Source organism: Petaurus breviceps, unplaced genomic scaffold (genome assembly GCF_028583685.1).
Source record: "Petaurus breviceps papuanus isolate PSGF00001 unplaced genomic scaffold, PetGlider_PUasm1.0 126, whole genome shotgun sequence".
Lineage (NCBI taxonomy): Eukaryota > Metazoa > Chordata > Mammalia > Diprotodontia > Petauridae > Petaurus > Petaurus breviceps.
Genome location: NW_027185655.1, coordinates 33,029,598 through 33,048,041, shown reverse-complemented (window position 1 = coordinate 33,048,041; position 18,444 = coordinate 33,029,598). Strand labels below are relative to the sequence as shown.

Below are 18,444 nucleotides of genomic sequence, written 5' to 3'. Positions count from 1 at the left end.
TTTTTTTGTGTGGGTGTTAAGTGTCCAAGGCCAGAACCGAACTGGGGTCCTCCTGACTCCAGGGCCGGCGCTTTATTCACTACTCCACCTAGCCGCCCCCAAAGCTGCACTTCTTTAATGGTTTTTTTTTCCTGGGTAAAATTAGATGAAAATGGAAAGGTTAAATGGAAAAAAATCATCAACATTGAGATGAGTTCCCATAACTCCATCCTTCTTACCTTTTCTACCTTGGATAAACTCAAGGGGCTTTAGAACAAAATCGTGTCTCAAAAGATTTCAGGAGGAAATGTTTATTGTAGAGGGGACTGGCTGCATAATCCATCATCCACAAAAATCTTTTTTCCCCTCTCTCTGATGGATTGAAAAATCTCAATGAAAATGAAAAGAAACAAGAGGCTTCCCTTCCCCTTCTTATTCACCTCTAAATTGCATTTTAATCTTTCTTATAAATGAGACTCAAGGAACAACTTCTTAGGACTATTTTAGAGTGGAAGAATATGTTATAACTGATAAATCCCTGGAATTCATATCTAGTTTAAAATAGATTATCATATATTTAGTACTATAGATATAGCATTTAAACCTGAGCATTTTCTGTTGGAGGATAGCCTAATAAAATTGGATGTCAAATATATTCCATATTCTGAGATTTTTCTTTTAATATGGATGTCCTCTGTTCATAGTTACTTCTTGACCTACCATATTCTTCCAATAGAAATCTCCAAAATAATAAAGAAAAATCATTAAAACAGAGCCAGGGAGTGATTATATCTGATAATGTGCAAAATTCGTGGTTAACTTTACCAATAGGAGGGAAGTGAGTTTCAAAGAACTTAACTTTGATGATGATTGGACTAGCCAGCTTCAAGTCCTGTGTGTGATAAATGCTAGCTGCCTTCAATCTCTCCATGGCCCCTGGGACTCTGCAAGGTTGTGAGGTGCAGAGAAGGTTCTGATTTGCATCTGTATGGTACATTTTCTAAGCCAGGAGCTTCTGATGAAACCACAAGTCTGGGCCAAAACCCCCCAAATGGTTAAATACACCTAGGACTAGTTAGTCACTTTTCTGTGTTCTAAATGGCCATTTTAGTAAACTGTCTTTCTGATACAGCCACATTCTCTTTGTTACAAACTGGATCATTACAGATAGCAATAATTATACACACACCCTTGCCTTTAGGAAACTTTTTATGTGTGTGTGTATGTATACATATATGATACATTTATGTTCATTTTTTTCAGATGTGTATAACTCTTTGTGACCCTACTTGAATTGTTCTTGGCAGGTGGTTTAACATTTCCTTCTCCAGCTCATTTTACAGATGAGGAAATTGAGATAAACAGGGTTAAGTGACTTGCCCAGGGTCACATAGCTAGCGTGTATCTGAGGCTGGATTTAAACTCAGGAAGATGAGGCATTCTATACACTGTACCACCTATCTGCCCATATAAAATATTCCTAAAACCTGCAATCTCTGAACTCTAACCAATATATACACTTGAATCATAGATGTCCACCTACAGTGGACATCTAATTACATTCCCTTGTAATTAGAACTGGGATGAACTTGGGAGACCTACTCCATCCCACAGCTGCTCTTAAAAAAAAACAAAACAAGCAAAAACCATATAGCATCTTTGGAAGAAGGAAACAAAATTTCTAAAATAAGGAGCCAGAATTGTTTTACAAAAAGATTAAGACTTCATTATTGGGGTCGCTAGGTGGCACAATGAATAGAGCACCAGTCCTGGAATCAGGAGGATCTGAGTTCAAATCCAGCCTCAGACACTTAACACTTACTAGCCGTGTGACCTTGGGCAAGTCACAACCCCAATTGCCCTGCCTTCCCCCCTCCAAAAAAAAGCAAAAAAAAAAGCTTCACTATTCCAGAAGCATAGTGATGAACAATAAGGCATTCAAAAAGTATAAAAGAAAACATTCCATTGAACAGAGACCATATATCTACTCCAAGATATATAATGTATATGCGTGTACATATGTACATACTTCATTCCAATGACTTGTTTTCTTCTACAATTTATGTCTCCTCAAAAAAATGTGTATCAAATATAAGGAGAACATGGTAGAGTAGATTGAGTCTCACAACCAGCAAGACCTAGGTTTAGGTCTAGTTTCTGACATATACTGGCTGTGAGACCCTGGGCAAGTTGTTTGACCTTTCAGTGTCCTCCAGGCAAATCTGTAAGACCATAAGTTTCAGAACAGCTATTGATCTGTACTGATAGGGGGAGTTTCTTCATGAAGTGTTCACAGATCAGGAATACATACATACATACATACATACGTGTGTGTGTATATAAAATGTATAGATAGGAGTGTGTGTGTGTGTGCATATTTTGAGGCTATACACATATACCTATATTTAGGTTTGAAAAGGCTATTCTCCAAATGACACACAAGACATTCTAAAAAAGTTTAAAGCAATTTGAGAAAATTTGTTGACAGTACTGAATGATTCTTCCTGACAACTGGAAATGCCTTGATACTTACCAGTGACTGAAATTGTTTCTTCTTCTGACACATACATGTATCTCCTAAAAAAAACTTCAAGCTGTCATTCACAGAGGACACTGTGGAATGTCTGAAGTTGAATGTCAACAATAACCAGTGACTGTCAACATTTCACTAAACAGCTGACATTCACTCTAACCAGGTAACTTCAAAAGGCCCCATGTTACAGTATCTGACCCTCCCCACCAACTGCCAAGAGTTGTAATTATGTCTTTCATCATTTTTTTTCGAGAAATTGTTTTTATTTATATTTTTAAGATGGATTTTTTTTGGTTTATAAACTCAAGTCAATGTGGGCTGCCAGAATTAAGTACCATATTAAACATCTGCTGACGAATAATATGTATAAATGTTGGTGTAATAATATGCTGGTGAATAGTCCTATAACAATTAAATCAAAGTTCAACTTCAAGTGCTATAGTATGCCTGAACTTACAATAAATAATTGCACTCAAGGAAGAAAGGAAGGAAGGAATGAAAGAAGGAGGGAGGGAAGGTGGGAAGGAGGAAGGTAGAAAGGAAATGAAGAGAGAAAGAGGGATAAAGTAGAAAAAGAAAAAAGAGAGGAAGGAAGGAAAAGAAGGAAGGAATGAAAGGAGGGAGAAAGGAAGATATTGTCTGATAACTGGAAAATGAACATCAGAAATCCACAAAAGGAAAGGGAACCCAAGTAAATTAAAATGAGATTTCATGTCTTTTAAAAAAATATATTAACTTTATTCATGTGCCTTTAGAAATTTAAAATGGGATATGAATTATAATGATGGATGGGGGTAAAAGAGTATTTGATGGATCCCATTATGTTATAGAGTAACCTACTTAATTTCAAAACTAGAGAATTATATAGTTAAACCACTTAAATCATAATGCTGCGATTTTGTACATAATATAGAGATGGCATGTATAACCACAATGAACACATTACAAATGCCACATCAAAGCAAGTTGGGTGGTTCAGGTGCTGGAAAGGAAAGCAGGTCAGGAGATAAGCCAGGCTGCAAAGATGTATTGTTATTCCATTTTAGAAAAAGAAGAGAAAATGTGAGTGCCAAACAAGGCCTAAGATCTCTGGATAAGATTCATATATAAGCCTCTTGAGAACACCTTTCATCCATATTGAATTGTATGTCACTATGACAAGGATTTAGGCTTAAGTGCAACCTCTGACATATATTAACTATGTGACCCCTAGGAAGTGAATTAACCTCTCAGTGGCCCAAGCAACTCTCTCACTGATTTTAGAAAGGGAACTCCCTTCACTATTGTGGTTCACAATAAACTCCTATTGGATTATATCCTGTATGTTATCAATTAGAATATTTTATAGGGCATTAATTTTTATAGCTTAATCTTAATATTTGTTATAATATATAATATCATTATATAATAATAAACTTAATCTAAGAATAGATTAGGAGATCCAGCAGTTTACTTTTAAACAGGTTCTGATTTAAGCATATTGATAAGAAGTCAAATATCAATATGTAAATTTTAGTCATCTAAGCATATAAGATGAATCATCAAAATTTTATCAAAAAAATTCTGTGCCCACCATTGATGACTTGGGTCTCCATTGCCCCAAGGTTGTTGACATAGCCACCATGTCACCTTATCCCTTTTCAGTTTCTTGTATATATTGTCTTTCTTACATTGGAATGTAAACTCCTTGAGGGCAAATATTGATTTTTTTGCTTGAATTTTTGCTAATCACTTAGCACAGTACTTGGCACACAACGAGCATGCAGAAAATATTCCAATTGCAGCTTTGTAACATTCACCTAAACTCTCTGGGAGTTTCTGCATTTATGTCTTGGTGAAGGACATAGTCTCTCAGAAGAGAAATTGTATATTGCCCAATAACACATTAGACTGGGGAAATTGACTTATGATCTGATTGTTAGATGTATTGTCTATATTCAAATAAAAAAAATCACTTCTACAGTTTATCTGGGAAAAGCTGACCATTTTATGGCAAAGACCTAATCCACATAGTCTCTTTCCATTGCTCTGATGTTGTGACTGTACTTTTAAATGAAAACCAAATGATGATGTCCTAGGCCCAAGAGAATATTTTAGAAAGCATTGCAATGCCCTGGAAGAAAAGTACAGCAAGAGTGATTATGTTGAAGCATGGAAAGGAAATGAAAATGGAACCTGTTCATAGAGCACAGAAGGGAGTAACCAGGAGGAAACAGCTGTCCATTGGCTGGCTGCACATGCTCAGGGACTTCAGGCCTGGCGCCAAGATGGCAGCAGCCAGCAGCACATCATTCTTCAAGTACATTTGCAAGAAGTTGTATTATGTAATTGAAGCCGTGCAGGTGGGAGGTGCAGACCACCTGAAATCAAGCACTTTCTCACCCCTTGCAGGTAAATTCGTTGCATGAAGATCCAGGGGGTGGACGTAAGGCTGTTCACTGTGCTGGTGAAGAGGGGTTGGATAGAGGTGGTCATCTTCACACCAAGAAGAAGGTGATAAAAGTCAAAAGACCAACTCTTTGAAATGATCAAATTCCTTATTTCTAAAATACCTACACATAAGTATAAATTATATCACATGTAAAAAAAGCAGTAGGTTTCATTGGCAGAGGAATTAAAAAATAACTTTGATATTGGACAGAGGATACTCACTAATTCCCTTCCAAATTCCATCATTACTATTTTATACCCAAACATGAAAATTATCATAAAACCTTCCATTTGGATCATATTTAAATATGTGAAGTATGTTCATAGCCATTGTTTCATTTGAATGTATAATGCATAATACTCTCATAAACAATTATGTCAGGAATACATCTCCTAAATCAGTGTTTTCAAAGGGTGGTCTAGGGATTCCTGTGGGTCCCCAATACCCTTTTAGGGAGTCTGTGAGGTCAAAACTATTTTAATATAAATACTAAGATTTTAATTTTTTTTTTTTTGCTTTTTGTAGGGTAGTTGGGGTTAAATGACTTGTCCAAGATCAGATGGCTAGGTTTTGTGTTAAGAGTCTGAGGCCGAATTTGAACTCAGGTCCTCCTGACTCCAGGGCCGGTGCTCTATTCACTGCACCACCTAGCTGCCCCTAAGATTTTAATTTTTATATGGTAAATATCAATAGATACTGAGCTAGCTTCGTAGATATAAATAGCTAGATAGATATAAACAAAAACCCTTTGGGGTCCTGAGACCAAAAAGTTTGAGAATTGCTATTCTAAATGATTCAGTCAAGACAGTAATCATAAAAATATGAGACAAAAAAACCCTGCACTTTCTGATCATCAGTATGGAAGAATCATCTTGATTAAAGGCAGTTATAAATTATTAAGGACTCACAATTTATCCCAATTTTATACTCTACGTTTCAACAAAACTGTACGCTTAGATGCCCTCCACTTTCAGGCATTTACACATGGCTAATACAAACCCTCTCCAATTCCACCAGATAATATCCTTTTTCTCCTTCAAGGTGTCACCTCTTCCAGGAAGCCTTCCCTGACACTACTCACTAAGATTAGTATTTACGCCCTCTTCAAATTTTCCTAAAGTACTCTGTTAGTCTCTCTCCTTTGACAGCTCTTACCTATGCCCCGTATTACATTTCTCTGTCTATGGGTCATATTCCCTCAGCAGATGTGGGGATTATGCTGTCAGCATTGTATATTTGGTGCCTAAAACAATACCTTGTACATTTTGTGCGTAATAAACATTGGTTGAATTGACTTGAGTTGCATCCAAACCACTTGCATTTTAAGTTAACCATAAAAAATATATTAAAGAACTACGCAGCAAAAATTCACATCACTCTGACATTTCAGGACTGCAAACACATACATGATTTCCTTTTCTTTTAAAGTCACATTCTGAATATCAGGAGGTATCCCTAATATTTTCATTCAAGATGAAGGGATGATCTTAGCTTAGTGTCACTTTTTGTTCATGAATAAGTGAGAGAAGATTTACATTGAAAAGGTGAATGCTACCCTTCTCAGCTTCTCAAAAGCATTGCAAGCTGGGTGAGAATCAAAGTGAAAAAATTCAATAAGACAACAAACCCATATTCTCAGATTCTTACAGCTTGTTTTCATATCAAATTAAATGCCTGATACAAAATGAATCTCAGTTCTTGGATAAGAAAAAACAAACACACCTCTCAAATTATCAAGGTCAGAGGCAAGTGCTGTCACTGTTGACAAACTAAAACAGGGGTTAAAGTGCATGGATGGTTATCCTTTAGAAAAGAGATCATCTTTCAGATGAAACCCATCTGTCAGCCAAAGGTCACTGTCTGGTCCTCAGATACCTAAGTCTGATCTTTCCCTCAGCATGCAAGAATCCGGCAAGATGAAACATAAAACCATATTGAAGTTGCAACAGTAACACAAATTTAGACATTCCTCCTTTCTTCCATGATGATACCAACACATCTGTCTGTGAATTCATTGGCACCATTTCCTAATTCCTCGAAAGGCAGACATTCAGAATATACACTTTCATATTTTAAATATAGGATAATAAGAAGTATTGCTTCTTTTTGGGGATCAGGAGGGCTGTAGACAAACTGTATTTTTGGTGAAATTCATTTACCTGTTTCTAGTCAATACTCTACTGGCATTATTGGAGGAATTCAAGGGGACATAATGCATTGAGCAGTGAATGCTTCCAGATGATGGGACAGTGAGAATATCAACTACTGTGAGAGCTAAGAGATTTCTGTGGTATCTTAGTGACTGCTTCAAGGCTGTGTTTTTTTATATCTTATCTTAGAGGGGAGAGCAAACCTCTGATAACAGATTCACACTAAGCACCACAGACAGTTGCTAAATTACGTCAATTGGAAGCATTGCCTGACTTCCTGTTTGAGACCGCTGCCTGGTAAGCACTTTGAAACTCACAGCTGCCTTTCCCAGGCTGTCTGTATGAGAACATGGAGGGGGGGTGGGGATGGGAAGAAGAAAGGAGGGGGGATCCTTAAAAGGTCTGGCTCTTACCAGAGTCATTCCCTGATACTTCTGCCTCCAGTTTTTAATCAAATACTGCTTTCTAAACTCAGTGTAGGTTTTTTCTTAAGCCTAATTCAGTGTGAATATAATCTCAATTCTCTTCAAGATTTCCCAATCCCCTGTGATTTTCTCCCTTTTACAGGAAAAGTTTCATATACCAGTAGATAATTTTTCATACATATATGAATATATACATATAATCATGTGCATATAAACATATGACTTATATATACATGCAAATGCATGCATATGTATACATAATACGTGTGCATGCATATACACATATACATACACAATACACATATGGGATGTGTGCATATATGTATATATGCACGACACATGCATGTATGTGTGTGTATATATAGATACATATATGAAATAAGCATGAGGGGTTAAAAGGCAACTTTTTTGAAGGAATATGCTTTAACATAGTCCTCTAGTTTACAGTGGAGGTGGACCTTATACAAGAATCAAGTTCTAAAGTCAGTGAGTCAGAGGAAAATCTGAAAATCCCTGTACAGTTGCCACCCTTACCCTCTGTCCATAGTAGTCTGCTAAAGTGAACAGTCTCCAACATAAAGGGACAGGCTAGGTGAGGGAAGGTAGCAAGCCAGACCTATAACTTTGGGGACGGGGTCTCTTGCCTTTATGATGAGATGATCCAAGGTTGCCTTTAAGGGCTGAGTCATCAGCCTGGGGCAAAGTAGGGCTGGTCTGATCATCACTTCCACTTTTGTTTCTCTCTTGCTCGCCCAGGTACCGTGTTCCATGCCCAACTCCATAAATGTGCCTTTATTTACTTAAGTTCTCTTTTAACTCTTATGGATGTTTGGTGATATTCATTTGCCAATTCCCATCAATAACTTTTTTTTGGAAGAAGAGAGTAGGATCACTTTTTATAAGTTCAGCAGGTGCCACAGAGGGAAGAGAATACTTGACATCAAAGGCAGAGGGGACAGGTTTATGTCTATCTCATACACTTATTCTGGGGCATATGCTCACTGAGCAGATTAGCGAGCAGAATGGCAGAACTCCTCTTCTCCTCCAGCAATATTAAAAGTATAATTATCCTATCCTCTTGTCTTCCTCCTCTTTTCCTCCTTCTTCCTCCCTCCCTCTCTGTCTCTCTCTTTCTCTGTCTCTCCTTCCTCCCCTGTTCTCTACTCCTCTTCTTCCTTTCCCCTTCTCTTCCTCCTTCTCTACTTCTTATCTCTCTTCTTTTCCCCTTCTCTTTTCATTCTCTCTTCTCCTTTCCCTCCTTCCTTACCTCTCTGTCTTCCCTCCATTTCCTCCACTTTCTCCTTTTTTCTCCTGTCTTCTCCTTCCTCCCTTTGTTTTCTTCATTTCTCCCTCTCCTCTCCTATCTCCCTTCTCCCTCTCTTTTTCCTTTTCCTATCTCCCTCTTCTCCTCCTTATCTTTTCTTTCTCTCCTCTTCTTTATTTCTCTCTCTCCTGTTCCATTCCATCTCCTCTCTCCCTCATCTTCCTTTCTCCCCATTTCCTCCTTTATCCTTTCTTTCTCTATCTCTCTTCCACTTCTCCTATCTTTCTCCCTCTCCTAATCCTCATTCTTTCCTTTTCCTGTGATGAGATTATTCTGAAACTTAAAGAGCTGTCCTCATTTACCCAAATATCATAGCAGCTCTCTCCAGCCTGGCATGGATCTTAGGACCAAAGAGCTGAATAATAGTCCTAAAATGGTATACCTGGCATCTCATGGAGCTCTTCACTCCTCCCAAAGCATAAAGAGCCACCAAGGGTCTCCAGCAGCACTGACAAGTTCATTTACAAGCAGCTAATAAGATCTAGTGATAACTATAGCAAACAGCACTAGGGACACAGAGATTAAATATAACATAGCATATGCCCTTTTAATATAGTAAAGAGAGAAGACAGCTATAATGCAAGTTAAAATATGTCAAAGTCAGAAGGGAGATCAGAGAAACATAACAATAACAGTAGCTAATAATAGCTGGTATTTATGTCACTTTAAGGTTTTCAAAGCCCTTCACAAATGCTATCTCATTTGTTCCATAAGACATTGAAGGCAAGATGGATCACTTCCAGCTCTGAGGACCAAGGAAGACTTTGTGAAAGTGGCACCTGATATGACTCTTTAAGAAAGGGAAGGATTTTAATGGCTGAAATGTACTGGGTTTGGAATGCACAAAAGAATGGAGTTGGAAGTGAACAGAAAAACATGGGGGAAGGAAGAGGAGTCTGGTTTGACTGTAACATCATCTGTGGCATCAGGCTGTAAAGGTAGGTCATAGTCGCATTGTGAAGGAGGGTCTAGAACAGGCCTGTACAACGTATGGTCAATGGGCCACCAAAGCAGCCTGCAGGCCATATTTGTGCAGGCATAGTCTAGAACATCATCTAAGGTGTTTGTATTTCAGTAAGCAGTGGAGAGACCGCAAGGGAACAAAGCTATCAGAATTGCATTTTAGGCTGCTTATCTTCTCACCATTGTTATTGTACACCTTGTTCCCAGGGTTCTTCTCACTTGGCTCTGCATCACATATCTGTGTTTTATAAAGATTACTCTATCAGGGATTTGGAGGATAAATGGGAAAGTGAAGAGTATGGAGTAAAGAACACTAGTTAGAAGTGTCTTATAATAGCTTAGGCAAGAGGTAAAGAGGGCTTGAACCAGGATGATATCAATGGACAGGGAAATGAAAGAGACAGAGGAAAGGTAGACCAGACCCGGCTTACTGGAGTGTGAAGAAGAAAGCAAAGGCTCTGATCCTGGGCAACTGAAAAAATGGTTGCATAAGGAACGTAATGATGAAAGAGAAACCATTTTCTCTACTTCTTCAAGTGTGCCAAGCTTTATATTAAGTGCTGACATCACCAAGACAAAAAGTAAGATAGTTCTTGACCTTAATAAGCTTATTTACTAAAAGAGGAAGATAACACTCATAAGGGAATGTTGGCTGAGGAGGGAAGGAGGCTTTGCTCTGGGAAGTCATAATGATGATAACTTTCATTTTTATTACCACTTCAAGGTTGCTAAAGTACTTTACATATACTATCTCATTTAATCAACTGGATGAGAGGCAGGTTTTTGGGAGAAAACGAATTCATTGCTGAGTTTAAGGTATTGGTATTGGAGGTTGATATTAGAGGTGGAGAGATCAATGGTCCTGGAGTCTAAATGACGTGTGTTTAAATCTGACCTCAGACACTTCCTAGTTGTATGATCCTGGATAACTCACTTGACCTTTGTCTCAGTTTCCTCAACTATAAATGGAGATGATAACATCATTTACCTCTCTGGGTTGTCAGGAAGATCAAGTGAAATACTATTTATAAAGCACTTGTGGTTGTTGTGTTTTGCCCTTCATTCTCAATGAGGACCATGACATCAGGGAGATGATGACATGACTTGCAATGGACTTTGATGTGAAGGGAGGGCTGTGCAAAGTCACCAGCTTCACTTTCTCCTCCTGGGTCCAGTGGCCAGGTATCAATTAGGATGACTAGAGATGGCCCATGATGCAGAGGGAGACCCTGTTCCTTTTAAACTAAGGTTTTTTCAGGTTCTCACTTTGAGTGAGGCAACAACCATTCATTGAATAAGCTTCTTTGAGAAGTGAGTCAAGGGATGGCCCCTTAAAAATATCCAACTGGGAGTTGAAGATCCTCAGGGTTGCTGGCCAAAAGAGAAACGGTTACTATTTACATTCACTCTGAGTCAGGACGGCCCCAAAATAACCATTAAATGGTGCTTGGGCAGGGATCAGTGCCTGGTATATAATATGCTTATTCCTTTCCTTGGTAGAATATACAAGTTGCCTTCCCCGATAAAATGTAAATTCTTTGAGGGAAAGCTCTATTTCATTTTTTTTCTTTGTCTACCACAATGTCTGATACATTCTTGGGGCTTAATAGCTGTTGATTTGTTCTGAGTTATCTGAGGCATGAGAAATCACCCTGGCAAACCCTTTTATTTTGTAGATGAGGAAGCTGAGGTTTAGCATTAAAGTTATATAAACAATAAATAACAGAACCACATTTAGAACCCGTCTCCTTTGTCTTTGAAACCAGTGCTTCCACACACAGTACTACCTCTAAGTCTAGAAAAGCGTGAATTGGAATCATAATTCTCTAGCTCATAGCTAAATAAATATTTGGGATTCATTCACATAGAGATAATAATTGGAGTCATTAAAAATGGCCAAGAGAAGAAGGTAGTTGAGGGCAGAGCCTTGGACGACTCCTACTCTCAGGGAGGAGGGAGAGAAAGAAGAATCAGGGTTGACTGAGGAGTAATCAAAATAGCAGGTAGACAGTCAAGACAGAGCAATGTCATGGAATCCAAGAGAAGAAAGAGTGTCAAGGCAGAGATGGTCAGCAGTATCAGGAAAGATGTGGCAATGTGTAAGGATTTCTGCTGGGTGCTATTAGGAATATAACAACGAATAAAACCTGATGATTGAACTAGAAAAAAGCCTATAATCTATCAATCAGAAAGTTGTCATAGGCATTTTCCACAGGATTAAAATTTATTCCTTAAATCCATTGAGATAATTTACTACATCCATTTTGCCTATTCTACTCCATCTCTTCCCCACCACCAACTCAATTCTCCCTGCTACCATCTCAAACCCACCATGGCTCTCTCCATATTTTCCTATCACTTTTATCAAAGGAGAACAAAGAGAGAGATTAAGACATGGGTGTGTAGGTGTGTCATTTTTAGAGTCAGTTGGAATTTTTATTTCTAAAGCTAGTTTTAATTTTTTTCATTTTGATGCTTATAGCTTATAACAATTTCTTTTCTTTTTTGCAGGTGTAAAATGATGGTTCACAAGTGAAAACATCTGACTCTCCCTTTCCAAAGAGTACCATATAAGGATTGTTTGGGGGTCTGATATTTGAACCCAGTATATTAAAGTTCTCTGACGAAAACCAGGAGCATACATAATGAAGAAGTCCATTGTAAACTGATTTCCTCATGCTAAGAGACATGAGACAGGGTTCTGGCACAATGGGTACTAAGTAGTTTGGAAGTGTTTTATTTAAAGTCCTGGTAGCCATCACAAAGCAAATTGAAACTCACTTCCTGAAATCTCAGAAGTGGCTTATTAAACACACTTCTCAGAAGCACAGCCCTGGCATTTAGGGACACATTTATAAGGTATTGACGTACGTAACCACAGTACTTTGGACTGTGTACTCCCTCTCCTAAAATAAAAAAAAGTATTAAATTAGGGTTTTAATATAAAAACAGATTCTACAGTAACCAAAGCCTGATCTGCTACTACTTGCAACTATTGACCAGCAAGAAGGAGCAAAGAAAACAAGATGGTGGTTTTTTAAGAAACAAAACAAAACCAAAAACCCCTCTCATATGTAATATCTCAAATTCTTGGCTCAAATAAAAACGCCCAGGTAAAATTGGCAAATCCTAGAAAAAGTCAGATTTAAAAGAAGAAAACCAATTAAGAGCTAGTATTTACTTAGTGCTGCAAAGTTTGCAAAATATTTGAACCTCCTCTTGACCTCCCTTCTCCCAACAATGAATTTGGAAATCTATCCCAAACAGATTGAAAGATACTGGGGGAACCCATTTCTTCAAAACAGTGTACATGGCTATAGACCCTGCTCCATTTTTCCTTTTCATATTACTTTTCCACAAAGACGACTGTTGGATGTCAATTGTTATGAATAGTTGTGACAGCTAAACTTATGAATCTATCATTAGTTCATTCATTAATTGATAATTAATTCACGCCATCACACCAAAGATAGGATCAAGTGATCAAAAAAAGATAAAGAAAATCTGGTGAAACCTATTTCCAAGTGTGTAAGGAAACATGCTTACCTCACATATATGCAAGCAATGTAGCTATAGAAAATGTAGATATAAAGAACTGAGTATGGCTATGCATCACATCTTAAAATGGCAAGCAACATTGTTTTAATTTCAAAGATATATTAGATCTTCAGTCTTTTCCTTTTCAAATTAATTATAATTTGATTTTTTCACTTCCAGTCTCTTTCTTACCTGAAGGCAAGCACTTTAAGACAAAAATTTTAAAGCAAAAGGTCATTAGACTTGGTAACATTATATAAAAGAATAATCAACCAAAAATCACTTGTTATCAAAGATATATCTTCCTTTTAGTTAAATTTTTTTTCAGTTAAAAAGTATTTTTCTCTCCTTCCCACTTCCCCCCCCCTACTGGAAAAAAAAAAAGAAAATCTAAATCATTGTAACAAAAAAAGGATATCTGTAAATTATAAAATAATATCATTTGTTATATAACAAACTTTATTGTTGCTCCTTTGTGATTGGCTCCATCAAGTTCTAATACCATATCCAGATCTACTATCCACCAGTTCCCTGGTGATTCCTCCTTCTTCCTCAGTGCCCAGCTTGAAGCCTTCTTCTTCACCTCAATCCCTTCTATGTGGAGCCAACCAGAGCAAATTCTCATATTGACCATGTTAAAAAATGCGTGTCTCATTCTGCTTAGTCTATCACTTCTCTGTCAGAGAACAAATGTTTATAGCAACTCTTTTTGTGGTAGCAAAAAAATGGAAACTAAAGGGTTTGCTATTAATTAGGGGACAGATAAAAATTAGAGCATATGAATATACTATTATGCTTAAGAAATGATGAAGGGTAGAATTTCAAAGAAACTCGAGAAGGCTTATATGAAATAATGCAGAGTGAAGTAAGCGGAACCAGTATAACAATTTATACCATAACAACAAAGATACAATATTTTCAATAATATTTTCTTTTGCCTTTTGTAACTATAGTCAATAAAAGTGTTTACATGACTTATTGATAAGTTTTAGGTATATGAGTACATGTATATCATGTAAGTTCCCCAAGACTCAGGTTTGTCATCTATAAAATAGGGATTACCAGTAAACTCTATGTCAACTTCAAAGTGCTAGACAGATGTTAGATATTGCTATTGTTGTTGTTACTACACACAGGGCTATGATGAGGATCAAATGAGATATTCTATATAAGGTTCTCTGTAAAGCTTAAAGGGTTACATAAATACTTTCTATCATTGTCATCACCATTTCTACTAATATAACTGTTTTATGATCTATCGTCATCATCATTACTACTACTAATATAACTGTTTTTGCCATTTATCATCATCATTACTACTACTAATATACCTGTTTTACTGTCTATCATCATCATCATCACTACTACTAATATAACTGTTTTTGCCATTTATCATCATCAATACTACTACTCATATAACTGTTTTTATCATCTATCATCATCATCATTACTACTACTACTAATATAATTTTTGCCCTTTATCATCATCATCATTACTACTACTAACATAACTGTTTTTGCCATTTATAATCATCATTACTACTAGTATAACTGTGTTTGCTATTCATCATCATCATCATTACTACTAATAGTAATGTAATTGCTTTGCCATTTATCATCATCATCATCATCATCATCATCATCGTCATCACTATTACTAACATAACTGTTTTATCATTCCTCCTTTGTGATTGACTCCACAAAGGCCTAACATCATACCCAGGTACTGGCAGCTATTATTTATCAGTCCCTGGTGATTTTCCATGCTTTTTCAGTTCCTGGTTTGAAATCTTACTCTCCACCCCAACCCTTTTTATTTAGAGACTTAAAACTTGCAAGTTGATGTAACCTCAAATATCTTTACTTACCAGTTCATCAGCCTTTTCAACTCTTTATTCCATTTCAACCATATAAAATTACAGTGAGGACATTACTTACTCACCAGTGTTCCTACCCACAAGCCACAGTTCTGAAATTCATCTACAACTTTTGACTATAGCCAGCCCATTCTCTATCCTCCGCTCAACCTCTAGGAACTCCATCCTTCTTTCCCAGGCTATCATTCTTGCTAGAGTCTTACCATCAAATCCTGACCCTTTTATTAATCAGTTTAACTTTCACTGCCCTCAGTCTTTAAATCCTATGTCCTATAATTCTATTACCAATTATTCTTTTCTAAAATCCTTTCCAATTGTATTCCTACTATTCATCTTCTCACAAGTTACTGAATACCAATAGATAAAGTTACAAACTTTGCTGACTGGGTCCAATCCAAATTTATGTTATTTGTTCTCTTTTATTTGTAAGTACTGTTACATAATTTATTTTGTAAATTTTAAATTTACAAATTATAAATTTTGTAAATAAAAATGTAAACATCTATTTATTAAAATTATTTTTAACATTCATTTTAAAAAATTTTGAGTTTCAAGTTATCTCCCTCCTCCAGCCCCTTCCATACCCACTGAGAAGGCAAACAATATGATATCAATTATATATGTAAAATCATGTAAAACAAATTTCTTCATTAGCCATGTTTTTTAAAGCAAGAAAAATGATAGTGAAAAAAATATATTTCAATTTGCACTCAGACATCAATTGCTCTCTAGAGGTGGATAGTATTTTTTCTTATCTTGAGTCCTTCAGAATTGTCTTGAATCATTTTATTAATCAGAGTAGCTAAGTTTTTCACAGTTGATCATCATTACACTATTGATGTTACCATGTACAATGATCACTACACTCTACATCAATTCATATAGGATTTCCCAAATTTTTCTGAAACCATCTCCTTCATCATTTTTTATAACACACAATCCTATGCCACAACTTGTTCAACAACTCCCCAATTGATAGGCATCCCCTTGATTTCCAATTCTTTGTTACCACCAAAAACAACTGCTTTGAATATTTGGAACATGTAGGTCCTTTCCTTTTTTTCTTTGATCTCTCCTGGATACAGACCTAGGTCAAAGGGTATATACAGAATTTTATAGTGATTTGAACATAGCTCCAACCTGTTCTGCTGAATGGTTGGACCAGTCCACAACTCCACCAACAGTGCATTAGTGTCTCTATTTTTCCACATTTCCTACAGCATTTGTCATTTTCCTTTTCTGTCATATTAGCTCATCTCACAGGTGTGAGGTGATACCTCAAAGTTGTTTTAATTTGCATTTCTCTAATCAATAGTGATTTAAAGTGTTTTTTTATATCATTATTGATAGCTTTGATTTTTTTTCTGAGAACTGCCAGTTCATATCCTTTGACCATTTATCAATTGAGGAATGGCTCTTAATTTTACAAATTTGATTCAGTTTCATATGTTTTGAAAAATGAGGTCTTTATAAGAGAGACTTGCTGTAATTTTTTTCCTCAGTTTCCTGCTTTCCTTATAATTTTGGCTGTATTGGTTTTATTTGCCAAAAATTATTTCGATTAATACAATTAAAATTATCCATTTTATCTCCCATGATCCTCTCTGTCTCTTCTTTGGTCATAAGCTCTTCCTTTTTTCATAGATGTGACAGGCAAGATATTCCATACTCCCCTAATTTGCTTATGACATCACCTTTTCTTTCTAAATCATTTATCTCTTTTGACCTTTTCTTGGTATACAGTGTGAGATGTTGTTCTGTTCCTAGTTTCTGCCAAAATACTCTCCATTCCCCAGAAATTTTGGCCAAATGGTGAGTTCTTGACCCCAAAACATGAGTCTTTTGGTTTACTGAACACTAGATTACTATGGTCACTTACTACTATGATCTAGTTCACTGATCCACCACTTTATTTCTTAGCTAGTACCAGACTGTTTTTATGATTATCACTATAATGTAGTGTGAAATCTGATGCTAGGCCACTTTCTTTCACATTTCCCCCCCATTGATTCCCTTGATGATATTCTTGACCTTTTGTTCTTTCAGATAAATTTTGTTATTTATTTTTCTAGCTCGATAATTTTTAGGTAGTTTGATTGTCACTAAATGTGTAAATTAATTTAGGGAGAATTGTAATTTTTACTCGGCCTATCCATGAATAATTAATATTTTCCCAGTTGTTTAGCTCTGTATTTATTTGTGTGAAAGGTGTTTTATAATTGTGTTTATATAGTTTCTGGGTTTGTCTTGGCAGGTAGACTCCCAGATATTTTGTGTTGTCTGCAGTTATTTTTAAAATATTTTATTTTTTCCCCAGTTACCTGTAAAAATATTTTTTAACATTCTTTTTAAAGTTTAAGGTTGAAATTCTATTCTTCCTTTCCTTCCCCCTTTATTAAGTTATTTTAAATGTATTTTTTTCTATCTCTTCCTGCTATGGTTCTATTTCTTATTTTCTACTAGGTCTTTACCATTTCCCACCAATCTGCTTATTGTTTTCTGATTGACTCTATCATGCTGTCCACCATGACTATTCCAGATTTTTCCTCCCTTCTCAAGCCACTGGTACCCTACCACATCCTTCCTCCTTCTCAGTAGAGGGAGAAATGAGGTGTCCTTTTACCTTACCAGTTCTGCCTTTGATCTTATCCCTTCCCATCCCTTCCAATAACCTGTCCCTTCATCCTTCTCTCTTTTCCTAATTCCCAACTTCTCTTTATCCAGAAGTTCCATCCTTGCTGCATATGAACATGCCCAGACCTCCCCTAACCTTGAAAACCTTTACTTGACCCTATTTTACCTTCAAGTGATCATCATTTATATCTGTTTTTCCCAGTAAAACTTTGAGGAAAAAGTTATCCTTTTTAACCACCTTATATTTAACTCCCTGACATTGAATCTAATCTCTCTCTCTCTCTCTCTGTCTCTCTCTCTCTCTCTCTGTCTCTCTGTCTCTCTGTCTCTCTCTCTCTCTCTGTCTCTCTCTGTCTCTCTCTCTCTCTCTCTCTCTCTCTCTCTCTCTCTCTCTTTCTTCATATATGTGTGTATACACATATAATATATGAAATTTATTTACAGGTATCCATCTATCCTTGAAGTCTGAGTATTTATCCATCCATCTATCTATCTATCTATCTATCTATCTATCTATCTATCTATCTATCTATCTATCTATCTATCTGTCTGTCTGTCTGTCTGTCTGTCTGTCTGTCTGTCTGTCTGTCT

General features: G+C 36.5%; 1 protein-coding gene across 4 annotated transcripts in view; it reads right to left on the bottom strand.

Moving 5' to 3' along the window:
• NPNT (nephronectin) overlaps positions 1-18,444 on the bottom strand; it is a 118,821-nt gene that overhangs the window by 43,791 nt on the left and 56,586 nt on the right. For 2 of the 4 annotated variants that reach the window (XM_069094766.1, XM_069094767.1), the window contains one exon: positions 4,895-4,987. The exons of the other annotated variants lie outside the window; for them this stretch is intronic. In XM_069094766.1, coding sequence (XP_068950867.1) covers positions 4,895-4,987 — 93 coding nt within the window. The remainder of the gene's footprint in view (positions 1-4,894; positions 4,988-18,444) is intronic. 4 annotated transcript variants of the gene reach the window in all.